Source organism: Camelus ferus, chromosome 32 (assembly GCF_009834535.1).
Source record: "Camelus ferus isolate YT-003-E chromosome 32, BCGSAC_Cfer_1.0, whole genome shotgun sequence".
Classification (NCBI taxonomy): domain Eukaryota; kingdom Metazoa; phylum Chordata; class Mammalia; order Artiodactyla; family Camelidae; genus Camelus; species Camelus ferus.
The window spans coordinates 4,662,989-4,684,360 of NC_045727.1; the positions used below are offsets into that span (position 1 = coordinate 4,662,989).

The 21,372-nt window shown below is 40.1% G+C and overlaps 1 protein-coding gene across 11 annotated transcripts in view; it reads right to left on the reverse strand.

The window, feature by feature from the left end:
* Positions 1 to 12,801, reverse strand: part of HECTD4 (HECT domain E3 ubiquitin protein ligase 4) — a 165,778-nt gene extending 152,977 nt beyond the window's left edge. For 6 of the 11 annotated variants that reach the window (XM_032471599.1, XM_032471595.1, XM_032471601.1 and 3 more), the window contains exon 1: positions 12,478 to 12,793. In XM_032471599.1, the coding sequence (XP_032327490.1) occupies positions 12,478 to 12,654 (177 nt within the window). In that variant the 5' untranslated portion in view covers positions 12,655 to 12,793. Of the gene's footprint in view, positions 1 to 12,477 lie in introns of all 11 variants that reach the window. The other 5 variants (XM_032471598.1, XM_032471597.1, XM_032471592.1 and 2 more) reach the window with 3 other exon arrangements.
* Between the last annotated feature and the right edge of the window lie 8,571 nt (positions 12,802 to 21,372).

The window sequence follows — 21,372 nt, forward strand, 5'->3', positions numbered from 1 at the left end:
AGGATCGGGTAAATAAATCATTGAATACCCATATAATGAAATACTATGCAGGCTTTAATATCTATTCAGGGATTAAAAAAATATATTCTCAACAATACTAGAAGCTTTAGAGAACTGTCCTCCAAATAACATCAATGTTAAGTGAAAAGGGCAAGACACAAAATGTATATATAGTAATTCCGATTTCTTAAAATATATGTGCGTGTAAGTGTACATGTAAGAAAAAAGTCTGAAGGGGAACAGTTAACTAAACTCATCTCTAGGTGGTGGTAATATGAGTGATTTTATTTTCTTCTTTATACTTTTTCTACATCTTTCAGATTTCATAAAATGCTTACATTTTAGTTTTTAAAATTGTAAACATTTTGTAATGTTTTAAATAAATTATGATTACCAGCCTTATTATGCTAATCAGTAACTAGATTATGCTAAATCCTGTAATATAATTTTTGTGACAGTTCAGTCCTTGAGGCCTTGCCACTCAATAAAAGCTGGTAAATGGACACAGTTCACTGAAAACCCTGAAAAAAAAAAAAATCTCTACACAGAAGAGCTCAAAACAAAAAGAACAGTGCTCCAGTTTGATACCTAACCATAGAACAACTAAATTAAACAAAATTCATTCAAATTCATTAAGATTTTTAGAATGATGATCAGAGCAAGGTATTTTCAGTTAACTGCTTCAAACTACCTGTTTGCAGAAATCTCTCAGGAATTCACTATTCTCTATGCAAAATTCATTAGGCTGTATACAAAATCAAAGATCTTAACCCCAAATTATCCACATGACAGCACTGACAACATTTATTACAACTACTGGGATATGTTCTTTCTTCTTATCTACAATGCAAAGCATAACTGCAATTAAAATGCCTAAAGTCTTACCTGAACTAGTTTCCTTTTGTTCATCAAAGATAACCACCTATTCTCATCTTATTTTATTCTCTATTAATGAATTTTTCCTCATCTATGTATTTAATTCATGATATTATTCATTAAATCATACTCTTATGCATTTTAAATGCCCCTTTTAAAAAATAAAAATAATAAAATAAGTAAATGCCCCTTTTAACATTCAGTCCAATCAACATCCAATATTTGAGCTCCTAATATATTAGGGCAGGTACTCAACGGACAATATGAAGTGGCTGCCCTCAAACAGCTTGTAATATAGTAAGTAAGGGTGATCAAGATGCAAATAAGTAACTTTAATATACATAAGGCACAGCTATGGAGATACAGAAGAGAGCATGACTGCTTCTAATTGTAGGCATCATGAAAATTTCATGGAGAAGCGGCATCTGATCTGCCACTTGAAGGATAAAGAGTAGGGTTACAAAGGTGGAGGTGGGGTTCCCCAAGGCAATGGAACCCCATAAGCCAAGAGTGTAGAAGAGAATGTGGTGAGTTTGTAAAATCTGGGAGGTGGGGGCAAGGAGTAATGAGATAAGATTAGAAAGGTAGATGGAGCCAAATCATAACTACCTTGAAATATCATTTTATTTTGCAGGAAATGGGAAACCACTGAAGATCTGGACAAGGATGTAACATAACTGTGCTGCAGGAAGATTACTCTGGCTGAGTAATAGGTGCCATTAACTACTGTCTCAAAGATAACAGGTTATCAAGAACAAGTGCTACCTAAAACAGAGGTACAGTGGAAAATCACCCAAGAAATGAACTACAGGCCTAGCACTAATTATATGACCTTGAACAAATCACTTCACTTCTCTAAGCCATTTTTCCTAAAATAGCTATTATTTCCTCTGCTGCCTCATAGAGCCACTGAAAGGATGAAATGAAAACAGTATACATGACAGTCCCTAGAAGGCACACTGGCCTAAAGGTCTCTGTCACAACTACTCAATTCTGCACTGTGGCATGAAAGCAGATAATATGTCCATGAATAAGCTGGTTATGTTCCAATTAAACTTTATTTACAAAGACAGACAACTGGATATGAGGGCCACAGTTTACTGACCTCTATATACAAAAGCACTGTCCAACAGAAATAGGTGAAACATGGAATTTATTATTTTCCAGTAGCCATATTTAAAAAGGTAAAAAGAAATAGATGCAATTAATTTTAGTATACTTTAAATAATATATTTTACTTAACACCTCATATCCAAAATGCTATCATTTCCACAATTAACCAACTTAGATATTATCATGAAGATATTTTACATCTTTTTTGGCATGAAGTCTTCAAAATCTGCTGTGTATTTTACACCTTCGGTACACTTTACTTCTGACTGGCCACATTTTAAGTGCTCAATAGCCTCACGTGACTAGTAGCTACCAACTGGACAGCACAGTTCTGGAGGCTATTTAAGTAAAACTGCTAAATTTTGACAAGACAAGTGTAAAATAACAATTTGAACAATAAAAGAAACCACAATCACATAATTGTACTCTACAGAGAAGATGAAAGGAAAATGAATTTCAAACATGAAAAATAATGTTTCCCCTGGGATACCAACTGTTAGTGCTTGAGGCCACCTGTTTAAAATGGCTCATTGTTAGCAGTGTAAGATACCAGTATAAAGTCTGTTAATGCATTTTCATTCCCATAGCTTCAGCTGATCAACATTCTCCCCAGACGAGGGGGGAAAAATCCCAAATTTTTGATGAACAAAAAATTGTTCTATTTCAAAAGAATTGCTTGTCATTTTTAGTAGATATTTTCTTTTTTAAAAAATATAGCTTCCTTGGTTATTGATACCATGTTTGGCAAATGAGCAAAAATCAGATCACCCAAGAAAATTACTACTAGCTAATAGCTTGCAGTCAGTAGGTAATTGAAAAAATTGTAGGAGGATAAAATTTTCTATCACAGAAAACATTAACGAGTTTCCAAAATGTGGTCACTTTTATTTCAAACAACTGCAAACTATGCTGGTCTGCAGCAAACTTCAACTTAAAAGGGAAAGATGCTGGCAGAAACATGGTCTATCTCAGGGGCCCTAAACCTTCGCAAGTTTGGTGAAACTTACCAACCCATCTCAGATAACATTTTTAAATGCATAAAACAAAATGCATGGGATTATAAGAAACCAATTATTGTATCCTAAAATACAGTTACCAAAATATCTTAAGAAACAAATTTGTGATGTTAATACAGGAGCTTCATTAGAACGCTGAATAACAAGAGCTAATGCTTACCGTAATTTCTGAGTAACGGTGAGCATAAACAGTATTTAAGACATGTTCAACAACTGTAATATGATATGAAAATATCTATGATTTCTATTGGTTACATGGTCACAGGTACTGCCAATACTACTAGGATTTGTTGACCAAATTCATAATTGAAGGAAATGCTGAGTTCTAGCTAAAGATATGACTAAATAAAGATGTAATTTTTCCTATCCAAGTTCATATAGCCCCTGAATTAGATTCCTGGATCCCAAGGATCCCTGAATCCTATTTAGGTTCAGAACCCCCGAGGGAAAGGAAACTTTCATTATAAGCTCATCCAAAAAATGCTTCCTCCAGAGTTCCCCAAATGTGTTTTTATCTTTCCATCACCCATTTTGCTCTTTTCTAGATTAAATAAACCAGTAGTTGTCTTTCAGCCCCACCACAACTGAATGATCAAGAAGGAATCAATATCAAGAAATAAAGGTAATCCTTCTGTTATTTGCCACTGTTTTGATGAAAATATGTTGACACAGATTCTCCTTTAACATTCTTAATGATTCTATTTCAAGACTAAGAAAAGCAAACATATCAATAGAGATAAAAGGTCCAGATTTTTAGTCTGTCCTGTAAATAGCTAGATCTCTTATATTAGAGTATGTTCATTTGAAATCAGTAATGCAAACTACAGAGCTCAAAAAATATATAGTAAACACTGAAAAGATCCATTACAAATACAAGCTGAATGTTAATATTTTGTTGGTATAAAACCACTACATTAACCACACATCTGTAGTTATTAGTGTTGCTAAACCTACAATTTGCATAAAATAGTTTGCAAATTACGTATCTCTTTATTGTTAATCTAAAATTGCTACACACTGTGCTCTGACCTACACTGTGCAGGTTTCAGTAGAAACACCAGGGATTCAAACGTGTCCACTCCAAAGTGTCCCATCACAGAACATTAATTAATTACTCTACAACTGTGCTTAATAGCACTCCATAAACTCAAAGCTCCACACAAATATTCAACATTATTGGGAGAGGAATCATACAGCACTATAAAAATCCCTCTCAATTATAAACTGCCGATAATAACAGGTTACAGAAACACACTTTAATAATTACTGCAAATTTATAATTTACCAAACTTTAACAAGAACATAACACTCCAAACACTAAAAATCTTTTGGATTTATTTATAATAATATATATAAATGTGAATTTAAGAAGGAAATAGTAAACAATTATTTAATATGGCTATTTCTGGATGGTGCAATCAAAGAATTACTTCTTTTCTCTCATACTTTTAAGTGTTTTCTCTATTTTCTACAACATCCATGTATTACTTCTCTATAATCAAAAAATTTTTGCATAGCATAAAAATAGAACTTACTATCAGTTATTTCTCATAAAGGTCAAAAAAATGTAGAATTACTCCTTATATTGCCATGTAAGAGAGAAAATTTTAAGATAGTCTGCGTCCCAATAGTCTGCCTAACAACTGCTATGCACGCCGATCACACTTCAGGGGCCAGTGCATCTCCTCCCAGACTGGGTGGCCTCTGGCAGCATCCCCAGACCATCAGAATACAAAGCTGTGGCTCTCTCCTGCCTATATATGGACAATGTCTGTATGAACTGGATTACTGACCAAAACGAGTCAGGAGGCAAAGGAGACCAAGCCAGAAGACAGGTCCTCTGAAGTGAAGTGAAAATAGCTCGGTGGCACTACCAAAAAACTCTTCTCTCTGCTGACCATGATTCGACATGCATAGCCAGGTACCCAATTACATCTACTGGACTCATCTGCTGGAGCGCAAGCCATTGGCTTAAGCAAACGATAAATTTCAGCAAATCCATGAGTTCTAAAATGGTCTGTATGACGGTGTGAGGAAAAGAGGTCCTATCAAGCACTGTAACTTGTGTAACTTGGGAGTATGAATTGGAGTAGTCACTTAGGAGAGCAATCTGGCAGTATCTGTTCAAATTGGAAATGGTCACCTATGACTCAGCAATTCTACTTCTCAGGACCTGCTCTAGAGAAATACTCCAACATGTGCACAAACAGAAATGCAAGGATGTGCACTGAAGGACCATTTTTAATAGTGAAAACCTGAAAACAACCAAAAGATCCATTGTGGTAGGCTGAATAATGGACTCCCACGATGTCCATGTCCTAATCCTTGGAACCTGTGAATGTGACCTTAGGTGGCAAAAGGGACTTTGCAGGTGTGATTAAATTAAGGATCTTGAGATGAGGTGATTACCCTGGATTATCCAGGTGGGCTCTAAGTGCAGTCACAGGGGTCCTTGTAAAAGGGATGCAGGAGGAGCCAGTCAGAGGAGAAAATGATAATGATATGATAACATCAGATACTACGGCGATAAACTTTGAAGACTGGAGGAAGGAGCCACAAGCCAAGGAATACAGGTGGCCACTAGAAGCTTTGAAAAAGGCATTCTCCCCTAAAGCCTCCAGAACGAACCAGATCTGCCAACACCTGACTTTAACCCAATGTGACTCATTTAGGACTTCCAATCTCCAGAAATGTAAGAGAACGAGTTTGTGTTGTTTTAAGCCACTAAGTTTGTAATAATGTGTTAGCAACAGGAAACTAAGACACCCATCAGTAGGGGAATGGCTAAATAAACTATGGTATTTCTGGAATCTTGTGCAGCACCTTTAAAAAAAATGCAGTAGATCTATATGTAGAAAGACCAAAACGTATCACTGAGTTTTTTTTAAAAAGCAAGTTACAGAAAGATATGTCTAACATCACTTCTTTTATGTAAAAAAGAAAAATGCTAAGTGTTATGTATACATACAGACAAACACACACATTTAAAAATGGTCTTGAAGAACATATAAAAAAAATTGGTCATTGATTTAACTGGGGTGGGGAGTAGATGGAGACAGGATTAGTGATGGTAGTTAAAAGGAACTTCAGTTTCACCTGCATTTTTTAGAAGAATGTATTCATGTAATGTTTAAAAAACATTTAATAGGGGGAGGGTATAGCTCAGTGGTAGAGTGCATGCCTAGCACGCACAAGGTCCTGGGTTCAATCCTCAGTACCTCTATTAAAATAAATAAATGAATAAATAAACCCAATTACTTCCCCCACCCCAAACAAAATTTTAAAAATAAATATACAAATACATAAATTTAATGGATATGTAAGCTGTGTTAAAAATGCAGGATCAAACTAATAGTTGTACAATTTCTGCAGTCTTCTCTCCTTTTCAGGTAACTACGCATTTGTCCCATAGTCGATCACCAGTTGTTATTTACATTTGTCTACAACTATTGACTAAATATCTTGTAAAGCAGACTACACTCCTTGTGTTCACCCCACCACCACTGCTGTAAAACAAGCCAGAAAGAGAAGTGGGAGGAGAAAGCATGGGCACTCTCTGGAATTGACAGTCCTTTCATAATTATCACCACAGGTACCTTGTGACTTAGGAAAGAACAGGTGCATGACAGTCCACCCAGCAGCCCTGGCCAACAGGTGGTACTTTGTGACAGTCAGTATGGAAGCCAAGAAGACAGATAATAATCAAAACTGATTTATTTAGCAAGACCCTAGGCGTACAACTGGAGGAAAGTTGAAATGAGACTACTATCTCATCTGCCAGCCATATTCCAAACAAATTGGGGAGGGAGAAAATTCCAGAGGGATCACAAACACACCAAAAAAAAGCAAGCTCTCCACTATTCACTACTAGAAAAAAAAAAAATTTGTTGATGGGATAGTTTTGCTTTCATATGCTTTCATATACTGAATATACACAAAATAACTTTTCAGCAACACAGCACCTTCTAAAGAGAGTAAACACTGTAAGTCCATAATCACATCCACCCCTGTCTAATCCTTATATTAACCCTATTATTATCCCCCTTACAGACGACAAGCCAGTCTTAACAGTTGTTTTTCGAGCCTGGAACCTGGGCTGGAATCAGACAGATCTATTTCAGCCTCAGCTTTGCTACTGACTGTATGACCTTTGTCAAGTTACTTCACTTCTGTGCCACAGTTTCCTTTTCTGTAAAATAAAGATAAAGGTAGCATCAACCACATAAGGTTTCAGTGAAGATTAAATGAGATAATGGGTAGGAAGAGCTTAGCAGAGAGCCTGGCATGACATATGCTGATGCTGCTGTCCTGGTGGCTGTAGAGGTGGTGACAATGATGACAAAGAAGTTGCAGCGGAAGAAGCCAGGGATTACTAAAGGTATTGAATGTACCCAAGGTCACGCAGCTAACAAGGGACAGAGCTAGAATTTCAATCCCAGTCTGACTCTTTAAACTGGACTTTAACCTCTGGGCAACACTGCCTCCCACAGCCTTCAGGTACTTTGTCCTGACTTTACTGCTAGCCAGCCAAGCCTGAGAGCTTTTGAGCTATCTGTCAAAGCTCACAGTACACTGTACCAAGATTCAGTGACTCTTATTCCAGTGCTCATTAATTACCTGGTAATTAATTCTGTTGATGAACAAAGATAGCTTATCCATTTATACGTTAATTCTTCCAAATCTAGAATTTGGAATTCTCTAAAAGCACATAAACACTGTCCAAAGAATTCTGGCCAAAGGATAAATAGGTGGTAGTATTCTCCTAGGAACACAGATCAACAATTGTGAAACTAAATACTGCCTTAAAGATTTCACTTGAGTGTAACATAAGTATTCAAAGCCCTGACAATTTCAGGTGATCACCTCCAAACCCAAGTGCTCCTTCCCTTACATGATAAAAAAACAAACTGAACAAAAAACTCTGTTGAGCCTTTTCTCACCTCCTAAATAGAAACAGTAAAGCATTCTGGGCTTGTGTGGATTTTGTTTTATTGAGGTATAACTGGCATATAATAAACTGCACATATTTCAAGTGTACAATTTGATGAGTTTTTTTTTTTGGGGGGGGGGTAGGTACTTGGGTTTATTTATTTGGATTTTCCATGGAGATGCTGGGAATTGAATCCAGGACCTCCTGCATGCTAAGCATGCACTCTACCACTTGAGCTAAACCCTGCTTCCCCCAATTTGATGAGTTTTGACATATGTATACAGACAACATAAAACTATCACCACAATCAAAATGGGGAACATAAGCATCACCCCAAGTTTCCTCATGCACCTTGGCAATCCTTTCTTTCATCCCTTCCTGCCTGCCTCCATCCCCAAGCAACTACCAATCTACTTTCTGTACCTACAGATTAGTTTACAATTCCTAGAATATCACATAAATGGAATTTTACAGTGTGCACTCCTATATGACTGGGTTCTTCCACTCAGCATAAATCCATGTTGTCAGTATCAACAGTTCATTCATTTTTATTGCTGAGTAGTATTCCATTATATGGGTGTACCAAACTTGTTCACCCCTTCACCTGTTGATGGACATTTTAATTATTTCCAGTTTTTGCCAATCATAAATAAAGCTGCCATGAACATTTACATTCAAGTCTTTGGTGAGGGGAGCTTATAAACAAACATAATGAAAAACACTAACCAAAATGCTTGGGTTCAAAATTAAACTACGGGGTAAAAAATACCTTGGCCACCTTGAGCCAAGTCAATTAGCTATTCTGTCAACATCTCTATGTATGATCCCTGTCTCCTCCTGGAGTTTGTAAAGAAAAATGAAATAGGAAGTCTTTTGGAACATCCATAAATAAGCTAATGCCTTTTTCTTGTAAATTCCCTTTATTTTAAAAAGACTAATGTTCTATGAAATGTGGTGCAAAATTCAATAATATTTGAGTTGTCATTTTTGAGCTATTGCTTTTTGATTTCTCTTAAATTTATATTTATTTCAACACTTAAAAAATAATCTCCTGCATGCCTTTGCTTTTGCCAACAACATAAAATTAAATACAGATAGCTATTTTAAAGGCCAAAAAAGAGCTTTACTCTGCATCTTTAACTCACTCAGAGTAGATTCAAAGTCCTTATCTATAAGGCTGTACTTGAGCTGCACCCCCCGTCTCCATCTCCTATCACTCATTCTCTTCTTCCCCTTTGCTTACTGGGCTCAGAGCTCCAAACTAAGGATGCTAAGGCTGCTTCCCTCACAGGGAAACTTGGCTCTTGCCGTCCTCTGTCTGGGATGTGCTTTCCCCAGTAGCCATATGGTACACTCTCACTTCCTTCAGGTCTCAAATGCCATCCTAGGCTTTCCCTTCCTGCCCGCCCCCCTCATTGCTCTCCACCCCTCTTACTCAGCAATACTTTTCTCCACAGCACTTGTCATTGGACATATTATATACATGGACATATATACACATGTCCTGTGTTTGACAATTTGTTATTGTCTTTATCCCTCACTAAAATAGAGGCTTTTTTAAGAACAAGGATTTTATTTTATCCCCTATGTCCCCAACACCCAGGACAGCGGCCTCAGCTCACCTCTGAATTCCACAAACACTTGTTGAACAAATTTGTTGATTAAACATTATTGATTGAAAAAACAACAAACAAAAACCTTCCGTTTAGAATTAACTGAGAAGAAAATTTTTAATTCAAATGCTCTGCTCTTGCTTAAATTAAAATGCTAAGTCAATGTTAGTCTACTTCTTAGGATGGGTTCTTTTTTCAGATTGACATTCAACTTTGAGCAGCATTTACAGAGTGAAAGAACATTGGAATTCAAACACAGGAAAACCAGAGTTTTCATTCGCCCTGCCATAATTAGCTATGCCACTAAGCCATAACCTCTCCTGATCTTAGACAACTTCTCTCTAAAATGAGGGAAATGAGTCTAAACTTCCTTCTTGCTCTAAAATTCTGAGACTCTATTGCAGTGAGCATAGTCTTATGCGGTAAGGTTGTCAATCATAAATTAGTTGGCTTAGTTTGAGTCTCATCTTTCTTAATCCAAAATTGTTAACTGAAAGATTCTATGTAACTATAAAACTCTGTTAAAACCGAAAAAAAAAAAAAAAAGGTCATTTTCACCCAGATGTCCACCGGAAGGACAGGCTTGGAAGAGTATGCTTCGTAGGAGTGGTGGCAATTTCAAAAGTTAGTTTTTAAAAAGTTGATGAACCTTTAATCTTCCTCAAATAAAAAAGAATACATTACTAGAAAGGAAATAAACATATCTGTCTATTACTCTACCTGTACTCAGTTTATTAAATTTAAAATAATTACAAATGTGAGTATCATACATGACTGAAGGTAGTAGAATATTATGATTAGGAGCAGGTATGTTTGAGACCAACACACCAGGCTCTCTTCTCCCACCATGTGTGATCTGGAGCACACTGCATATCTGCTCTGCACTTTACTTGCCTCACCTGTACATGGGTACAACATTTACAACTGTTACAAGACGCAACAATATGTAACTATCAGGATCCTTTTTTTTTTTTTAAACCAAGATCCTTTTGAGAATTTAATAAGATGATGCCTGAAACACAGGATAAACTTAATCAATATTATTATTATTAAATAATTAAATATGAATACACCTACACAGAACACAAATCTAACAGCCAAAAAAACGTTCTCAGCTATCCATTTCTCCTAATACTATGTGCCCTGTATTAACATACGGAAAGAAATGAAAAAAGTTCCTCACTACTACCAGTCAGAAATGTTTATCACCCATACAGGTATTGATTTCTGAGAGGTCAGATATATACAATTTTTAAGAGGTTTTAAAAAATCTTCCAGACCAGAGAGGTTCTTTCTCTTAAAATCATTCTTCTGTAGAAATATTTGACAGATGCTCAAAATACAGTAAACAGCTTAGGAAAGCCAGCTAAACAGCTCAGGTATTTTTAACTATTCCTATACTTTTTAATCCTAAAAATAAATAAATTACATACATAAAAATCTTGGCCCTGTGAACTTGGTCTCTAAGGTACAAAGAGCATCCGATGTCCACATTTCACATACAAGAGAGCCAAAGATTCCACCATTATAGCATAATACCCCTTGAGTTTTCAAGCTGGTAAGACACTCAGATACACCTTGCTTTTTATAGAATGGGCCCAAATGAGACATAATAAAACTATGATTCCGTATTAGGAATTCCCCACCAATTTGTACCTTCCTTTTTTGGATGGCCAGACTATAAAATAAGTCAATTCACACTTCGCAATGGGAATGTTGCAACCTCAACCTCAAAACCAGACACAAAAATACAGAGGATCGCATTCGCATCTCAGGCACGTCCAAATGTCTCGGCCAACGAGATCCCATCAGTGCCGTTTCCAGAAACACACAGTAATGGTTTTAACCCATTTCTATAAATGTTCGTTGTGCTGAAAGCCAAAGTGCCTGCAAAACCTCAAAACACAACAGATTCTTCGCATTCCGTTTATAGCCAGAAGACAGGCCATCCTCTCTGCGCCCTGCCCCAGAGAGTCTTCCTTGCGACAAGAATTTCGTGACACCCCATGCTACCTACACAGCAAAATGTCATCCCACAAAGTGGAGGGGGCGCAGTGTCAGCATCTGCTAGCCTTCATGAACCTATCCTGCCAGTGTTGCCATCCCTAGGCAAACACGAAACGAAGTGAAGTCCGTGGAAAGTTCCCATCTACCAAGCATATCTGGTTTCCTTCTGCCCCAAACCCAGTAGCACACAATCGCTGAGATTTGCTCTTGCTCCTGCCACGGCTCCGAAGCCTGGGCTTTCCGCGACCCCCTGAGCTCGTAAAAAGGCGTTGCGGCCTAAAACCTCCGTGACCCTGCGCACCGAGGGCCGCTGTACATCCCCCTCGCTGTCCACACCGCCTGGTTCCCTGACAAAGGCCCCGTGTCATTCTAAGGCTGGACACAGAGTAGTTGCTGGATTGCCCATCACGGACGGCCACTACCCTCTCCCGAAAAAGCAAACAACACACACACACACACACACACACACACACCCCTGGGGAATGACAGGCGGGAGGTGTAGAGCGTTAAAATTAAAATGTCCCCAAAGCTAAGCAACCTGGGTGTGCCCTGAGGTGAGTCCTGGGGGCCCGTGGGGGAGGGGAGACAGGGCCCGGGAGGCGGCGGCGGCTCCTCCCGGGCGTGAAGGCCGTGCCGGGTGATCGTCTAATAAAATGCTGGGAGTCGGAACGTTCAAAATTAAACCACAAATGAAATCCCCCACGGGCTTGAGGCCCGGAGGAGGGAGGGAGGGAGGCTGGCGGTGTGCAGACTTGCGGCCGTGGCCCCCACCTGCCTGCCCCGCGCCCACACACACACACCTGCTGGGGCTGCCTCCGGGGGCCTCGGGGTCTGGGTGAGGCGCAGATGAGAGGGCCCGACCCCGGGGATGCGGAGTGGGTGGACTAAACTGATGGCGAAGGCCAGGGGCAGCCTCGCTCACCTCTAAGTCGGTGTCGGCGGCCTCCGGGGCCCCGAGGATCTCGCTGGGCAGCTCGGCCAGGTCGGTGACCCGGATCAGCCCGTCGTGCAGGAAGATGGTCTCCTCCTTCACCGAGAGCCACTGCGCCGAGTCTGCGGCCGCCGCCGCCGCCGCCGCCGCGGCCGCCGAAGAGCCCATGGCCCCGGCTGAGGGGTTTGCAGTGAGAAGCAGCCGCCCGGCCCGGGGAGACACGAGCAGGAGCCGCCGTGATCACCAGTCCATGGCAGCAGCCGCCGCGTCCGCCTGCAGCGCCCCACCCGCCGCCTCGCCCGTGCAGCTCCGCCCTAGGAGGTCCGAGTCGCCATCCTCCCACCCCTGGCCCCGGAGACCCCAGCCCCGCCGCCGCCACCGCCGCCGCCGCCGCCGCCGCCCTGAGGAGCAGGATCCGCCTCTGCCTATCAGCAGCCAACTGTCAGTGAGACGCCATGTTGGAGGCGGGGTTCCCGGCATGCCCCGCGGACCGGACAATACCGGCCCCGCCCACTCGTCTGGCCCCGCCCACCGCTCCGCGTCCCGGGGCCGCCTGGTCCGGTGGACCTCGGCCTTGCCTTTCACTGCAACTTGTCCTCAGACTGACCTCCCGCGCACCTTCTTCCCCTAGCCATTCGAGGGCGCCTGGGTCTACAGTGCACCGGAAGAGACCACTGCCTCCTCCCCGTCCTCGGGTGTGCACCCCAATCTCCGGCTAGAGTCCCCAACCTGGGCAGAGCGTGGAGGTTCACTCCCTGCTTTGACGTTTAAATGAGATAGATGCAAAAATCTGGCACAAAGCAGGCGCTGCACAATTGTTGATAAGCACTTGGTAGAAGCGCACAGTAGGTGCTTCATATTTACTACAAATTCTAGTACTCAGTAAGCACTCAAAACCTGGTGAAAATTAAGCACCAGTAACAATGATTGGTGTCCATTGTCTGGAACTTACTGAATGCTGAGAGGGAAAAAACCTGGTGAAAATTAAGCACCAGTAACAATGATTGGTGTCCATTGTCTGGAACTTACTGAATGCTGAGAGGGACTTAAAACGGTTGTTACATTCCATCGGTATTCAACACTGATTGACATACACCTTAAAAATATGCCTGCCATCCCATTTTTATTAAAAAATAAAGGAAAGAACTGTATTTGTAGAGAAAAGTGTGTGGGAAAATATGCACCAAATTGTTAATGTGAGTAGCCATGCAGAGTGGGACCCGTCTGGACCGGTCGAGGTGAGACTGCTATCTTTGTATTGCTTGTATACTTAAATAAATAAAGCACTTATTGGTATCAAAGGACTTGAAAACTGCATAGGAATGTTTATAGCAGTTTTATTCATAATTGCCAAAACTTGGAAGTAACCAAGATGTCCTTCAGTAGGTGAATGTATAAACAAACTGTGGCGCGTCCAGATAATGGAATATTATTCAGCACTTACGAGAAATGACTATAAAGCCATGTAATGACATGGAGGAAACAAATGCACATCACTAAATGAAAGAAACCAATCTGAAAAGCCTACACACTGTATGATTCCAATTATATCATATTCTGGAAAAGGCAAAACTACGGAGGAAATAAAAAGATCAGTGGTTCCTGGCCATATATCCAGAGGAAACTCTAATTCGAAAAGATACATGCACCCCAATGTTCACAGCAGCACTTTTTACAATAGCAAGACATGGAAGCAACCTAAATGTCCATTGACAGATTATTGGATAAAGAAGATGTGGTTTATATATACAATGGAATACTATTCAGTCATAAAAAAGGATAAAATAATGCCATTTACAGCAACATGGATGGACCTGGAGATTGTCATATTAAGTGAAGTAAGCCAGAAAGAGGAAGAAAAATACCACTTATATGTGATATCACTTATATGTGGAATTTTAAAAAATGACACAAATGAATTTACTTACAAGACAAAAACAGACTCACAGACAGAAAACACACTTGTGGTTACCAGAGGGGAAAGGGATAAATTGGGAGTTTGGGATTTGCAGATACTAACTACTATATGCAGAATAGCTAAATAACTGTATAGTACAGGGAACTATATTCAAAACCTTGTAATAGCCTATAATGAAAAGGATATATATAGATATATCTGAATCACTATACTGTACACCATAAATTAACACAACATTATAAGCCCAATTGATCTATTTCAACTAACACAACACTGTAAACTGACCATACTTCAACTTTAAAAATTGTTTTAATCTTAAAAAATAAAAATTTAAAAAATAGCTAAGGGAAACCATGTCTAAACAATTATAAGAACAATGTTTTAGGAAATGGGAAATACCAATGAAGTGATAATTATAAAAAAGAACCAAATAGAAATTCTGGAATATAAAGTAAAATAAAAAGATCCATGGTGACTAGGGGTTGCAGGAAGGGAGGGATGAGGAGGCAAAGCACAGAGGATTTTTAGGGCAATGAAAATGCTCTGTATGAGACGGTAATGTTGGGTACACATCATCATACATTTGTCCAAATGCATAGAATGTTCAACACTGGGAGGGAACCATAATATAAACTGTGAAATTTGGGGATTATGATGTGTCAATTAGGTTGATCAGCTGTAACAAATGTACCACTCTGCTGGGGGATTGTGAAAACAGGGGAGGCTAAGCATGTGTGGGAGCAGGGAGTGCATGCATCTTCTCTGCACCTTCTCCTCAATTCTGCTGCAAACCTTAAACTGCTCTAAAAAATTAAAATTTAATGAAGAATAAACAAACAAACAAATAAATAGACAAATAGATTAGAACATTAAAGTGTATACATTTTGATCCAGGAATTCAACTTTGAGGAAGTCGTCCGAAGGAAATAATCAGACCCATAGTCAAGGATGTACATACAGGGATGTATAGCTCAGTATTGTTTGTAAGAGGAAAAGCTATGATCAGTTTAAGTGTCCAACCATATGGGACTGGTTAAATATAATAATGGTATATCCATATGATGGAATATTGTGAAGCCATGTAGAATAATGTTTATGAAGAATATTAGTACAAATGAATATTCATGATATATTGCTAAATGGAAAAAATCAGGCTAAAATAGTAAGGAAATTTGGAAATTTGTTTACTGTATGATTGCACTTTTAAATTACATGCATGTATGATTATAGGTGTAGAAGAAAAAACAGGGAAGGTATCATGTCTGATAACATTTGGGTGAATCTCAGCAGTGCATTTACAGGTGACTGGGGGATTTGTGGTTTGTGCTTTGCAACCTTTTCCAAGTTTTCTTCCTAGAGCACGCATTCCTTTTGAAAAAAGCGAAACTTAAAAAAAATGTATTGAGCACCTAGGAATCAGGGTACCTTCACTCATACATCCATCACAATACCCTTCTGAGTATTCATTAATAGTTCCATTTTACAAGGAACTGAGGCTCAGAATTAAATGACTTGTACCTGCCTAGGATTTGACAGAATTGAGATTTGAACCCCTAGCTGGCTCGATCCTATACTGCCTTGCTCCCAAATAAGTAATTCATATACATTGTGCTGTTATAACAATCTCATGTGCTTTACAATGACTGTCAATTTCATTTTCGTGATATTCATTCCACAATAATTTGCTAAGCTTCTAGCAGGTGTCAAATCCTGAGAGGCATGTAGAATGGAAATATTACTACTCACCACCCCTCAACTTACAGATGGAACCAAGGCTGAATTGGATACGTTGCTCAATATCTCACAGCCAGTAGATATCAAAGCTCAGATGTGAACCCAGGTCTGTCTGATTCCATAAGCCCAGCTTCTTTATTCTGGCTGTAAAGCAACCCCTTCATTTCTTTTGCTTGCCACTTCCAAATCTAATGGCAACCATCATAATTTTTTTAATGCTTAGGTTTCGGAATCTAAATAACCTTTCTGTGTGGCTCAAAGAAAAATTCTCTTCCTTCTTGATTTATATTTAAAGATCAGGAGTCAAGACACTCAAGAACTACAGATCTTTCTTGACCTATGATGGAGTTGTGTCTGGGTAAACCCATTGTATAGTTGAAAATATCCAAATGCATTTGGAAAAAGCCAAAAAATGCATTTAATATACCTAACCTACTGAACACCATAGCTTAACCCAGCCTACCTAAAATGTGCTCAGAAGACTTACATTAGCCTACAGGTGAGCAAAATCATCTAATACAAAGTCTATTTTATACTAAAGTGTTGAATATCTTATATAATATATTGTATACTGTACTGAAAGTAAGAAACAGATGCTCATAAGTCTATAGGTTGTCCCACTCATAATCACATGGCTGACTGGGAGCCACATCTTGCTGCCCAGCATCACAAGAAAGGATCTTACTGCATATTGCTAGTCCAGGAAAAGATCAAAATTCAAAATTTGAAGTATGGTTTCTATTGAATGTGCATTGCTTTCATGCCATCGTAAAGTAAAAAAAATCTGTAAGTTGAACCATCCTAGGTCAGGGACCATCTATATTGTCCTTCACTTCAATTAATGAAAACAGCACCTATCAGGGCTGAAAGTCTTTAGACTGCATAATGAGTAGTTACTTAATATTTTAGCAACAGTAATTAATTAGTCATAGGACTGCATGGCTGCCACTGTACCACGATGAGGCAGCTGAGGAATTAATATTTATAGAAACCCCTCTGGAAAAAGACCATGTACTGGGAATTTCTAGAACAGATCAGCAAGACAAAGTCCCTGGTCAAAAGAACTCTACGCTGGAAGCCTGGAGGCAGAGCATCCAAATTTAGTCAAGATCACACACACACACACACCACGCACACAGGAGACATCCATTCATAGAATCATAGAAAGGTTTATGATTTCTTTCCTTTGGAATTGTCCTTTCCACTCTTCCGTTTGGGAGTGGAGGCTCAGGATGGGAAAAGACACAAGAGAAGGTGTTGGCTGGGCAACCTATGCTGGAAGCAAAGAGGAAGAAGGGCTAGAAATAGATTAGACCTCGGTTTCCCCCGGGAGGCATCTCCCCAAGAGGGAGCAAGCTTGTTGATGGAGACCATCTCCCTGCTGCCCCAGTTGCTGGCATGATGTTCACTGGCCGTGGCTCAAGCTGGGGCCCCTCTGGGATTTTGCGATATCTCTCCCTTCTGCTGGCTTTTCTACACCAGCTGACTATCTAAAATAAGTCTGTAATCCTTTCCACGCCCACAAAAATGTGAGTGTAGTGTGAAGATAAGTGGTCTTTGATAAGCCTTAATAGAGCTTGAAATAGCTTTAAACAAAGCAGCCATGTTAATTTTTAAGGCCTTTCAAAACACCAAGGGAAAAAACACATGCACACATCTGCTGAATAAACACATGCACACACACTGACGGAACCTGTGGGGGTGACTGATTATTTCCATCTCACTAATCACAGTCTCAAAGAGGAAACACATACACCTACTCAAAATCCTTTTTTCCAAGTGATCTGGTTGGCTCCGTCTTTTGTTTCTTTATAATTTATTTCAAGGAAGATTATTTCAGCTCACAGGTGAGCCTGTGAGGTGGCAGAGAAAGGAAATCGGATGTAAAGGATATTTGAAAATGAAGAGGGAGAAATTCTCCTTAGAGCTCCCTTGATTACGGTAACTAAGGGACAAGACTCCACGCTGATGCTCCAAGAGGAAGCGGCATGAAGTGCAACTGTCATTGGAGGAATAAGCACCTTGGAGCTCCCAAAGATGCTGTGTTCTCTGCCGCCCTCTTGTGAACATCAGAGGACTTACAGCTCTGGAATTTCCAATTCTGATTTACAAATTTGGAAGCACTCCCCAGCTGCAAGAACTTAGATTAAGAAAAGGTAGACCCCATAAAGGAAAAGTGGGTAAAAGACACAATCTTAGCGTTTTCACAAGAAGAAAGGCAAAAACTTTATCTCTTCATTCACTGAGTATTCACTGAGTGCCTTCTTTGTGCCAGACAAAATGTTAGGTTTGGCACTTCCCTCTTGGAGACAGGCAGCTTCCTTCCCTCATGAAGCTTAGGATGAGAAAGCAACTCTAAACAAGTAATTCCAAAGGGGATGAGAAATCCAGGGACCTGATCTGAGAAGAGGGGAAGTTTCCCTGAGGATGTCCTGGAGTTTTGTCGTGGTTGTTCTTCCAGTTTTATTGAGCTATAATTGACATACAGCGCTGCATACGTTTAGGATGCACAGCATTATGATTTGACTTACATACATCATGAAGTGACTATCGCAGTAAGTTTAGCAAACATCCATCATCTCATATACACACAAAATTAAAAAAGTGACTTCCTTGTGATGAGAACTCAGGATTTACCCTCTAAACAACTTTCATATGTAACATATAGTAGTGTTAATTATATTAATCACATTACACATTACACAAATAGTATTATTTATCTTATGACTGGAAGTTGTCTCTTTGACTACCTTCATCCAATTCCCTCTCCCCTACCCCATTCCCAACCTCCATCTCCACAGACGTGGTAACCACAAATCTGACCTCTTCTTGTACGAGTTTGTGTTTGTTTGTTTTTGGAAGCACATCGATCTACAACAGTATGTTAGTTTCAGGTGCACAACGTAGTGATTTGACATTTCACACATCACAAAATGACCACCAGGATGTCACATTTAATTCTGGTAACTGGTGTGTATGAGTTAATGAAATGAACATGAGGATGGTGGGAAAACTTAGTAACTAAAGAAAAGTATTTGCGGGAAACGCAGGGTGTGTGGGATTTCAATCACGGCCTGCCTAAGTTTGGGTCCTAGCTCCTTCGTGTGTCACCTCCGCCAAGTGATTCCTCACATCTGTGCTGCAGTTTTCCCACCTTAAAATAGGATGATGGTAATGGTACCTACCTCACAAGGTTTTTGTGAGGATTAAATGACTTAACACGGGCAGGACTATCAGCACCATGCCTAGAATGAACAAGGTCTCAGTATTAGCTGTCATTAAATGTGGCACCATTTTTCACCTATTAATTCAAAGATTTTCATTTGAACCAGGGATGCTGAAGCTCTGGGGTAAACACCCCATCTGTTGCTGGTGGTACTTTAAATCAGCATGGTCTTTGGGGGAAAGCACTTTGGCCATACATACCAAAAGTCATAAAAGGATTGTTATCTTTTGATCCGTCATTTCTCCTAGAAACTTACCTATGGAAATTTTTCATCCGACAAGGAGTTATTAAGTTCCTATTCTCTGCTAGACCTTAGCTATAACTGAGTCATAGCTCCTATCTTTGAGGAGTTTAAAGTCTAATGGGGGAGAAGACAAGGAATCAGGACACATGCTGCAGGGCAAGAAGTCCTGTCTGTGATGGACAAGTTGAGAATACAGAGCAGAAGCACTTGATCCACACTTGGGGTGAGGCTTGGGGGACCAGGAGCTAGATCTAGAGCAGCAGTTCTCAACTAGGGGTTATTGCACCTACCTGGGGGATGTTCGGCAATGTCTGGAAATGATTCTCATCATGACTGGGTGACTGGGGTGAGTTGCTGCTGACATCTAGTGAGTAGAGGTCAGGGATGCTTCTCAACATCCTACGATGCACAGGACAGCCTCCCTTCCCCTCTCATGCTCCCAAGTTGTATCCTTTACAGCGAACCGGTGAATGAATGCACATAGTGTGTCCCTGAGTTCTGTGAGCCATTATAGTAAATTACCAAACCTGAGGAGGGAGTAGTGGGAACCCTCAATTTGCAGCCAAGGCAGAGCTGAGTGTGGGAAAACCGGGGACCCACTCACTGCTTGTGACTGGCATCCGACACAAGGGGCAGTCTTGTGGGATTGAGCCCTTAACATGTGGAGCCCCTGCTACCTCCGGGTAGGTAACATCAGAATTGGATTGAACTGTCTGCAGAGAATTGGAGAATTGCTTGGTATGGAAAACCCACACATTTCGGCATCAGAAGGGTTGTGAGTAGAGAAACTGATCCTCACAGGGAGGCACCCTGGAGTAGCAAGTTGGGATTAAACTACAGTGGTCCCCCAGAGATGGGGGAAACCCTATGCATTTTACCTTGTAACATTTTTTAAGTTATTGTTTACCATGTCTTTATGTTAGTAAGTTTTCACTCTACTGACCAGTCCATATTCAAATTTCTGTAGCTGTCCCAAAATATCCCTTATAGTTGGTTTCTCCAAATCAGGATCCAACCTAGGACCAGATACTGCATCTGGTCATGTTTCCAACTTGCTTTTTCCACTGGACATGTCATGGAGGTCTCTTCCTAACAGTTCTTATGCAGCGACTTCATTCTTCATAACACATTAAACTCCAGTGTATGGATGTAAACTAATCCTCTACTGATGGAACCTTTAGTGCTGCAATGAACATCCTTGCATAGAAGTGGAGTGAATCTGCAGGAAAAACAGAAACCTTATTTTTCAATACACTGAAGGTCGCTCTAGTCCTAAGCTCACACTGATAAACCACATTATCTTTTCTTCATCATGATAAACGCATCTGTCAAGTGGACCACCAGATGCTTGCACTGGTCTGAGCAATGTTTCCTTCCTAGCTGCCGGGTAAGCTGCTCAAGTCAAATGATCACTACTATTTGGTCAACACAGTAGGGGCCAGTCATAGGGTGGGAAGGGCAGTCCAACAGGGCATACAGCCCATGCAAAATCTCTGAAGCAGGCAAACAGCCCAATCTGAGGAACTAAAGAAACTCAACATGGTGAGAGGCAGAGTAGAAGAGAGACTGAAGAAATAGGCCAGTCAGAGGGCCATAATTTTGGAACTGAACCTGAGTAGTAAGGAGCCACTGAAGGGCTGTATTGGGGCATGTTTGGATTTGTTTCAAAAATACATCAAAACCTATCACTATCAGTGCAAATTTACTGGAACCACAAGAATTAAAGACAATCATGGGAACATAATGTACAACATGACTATTATT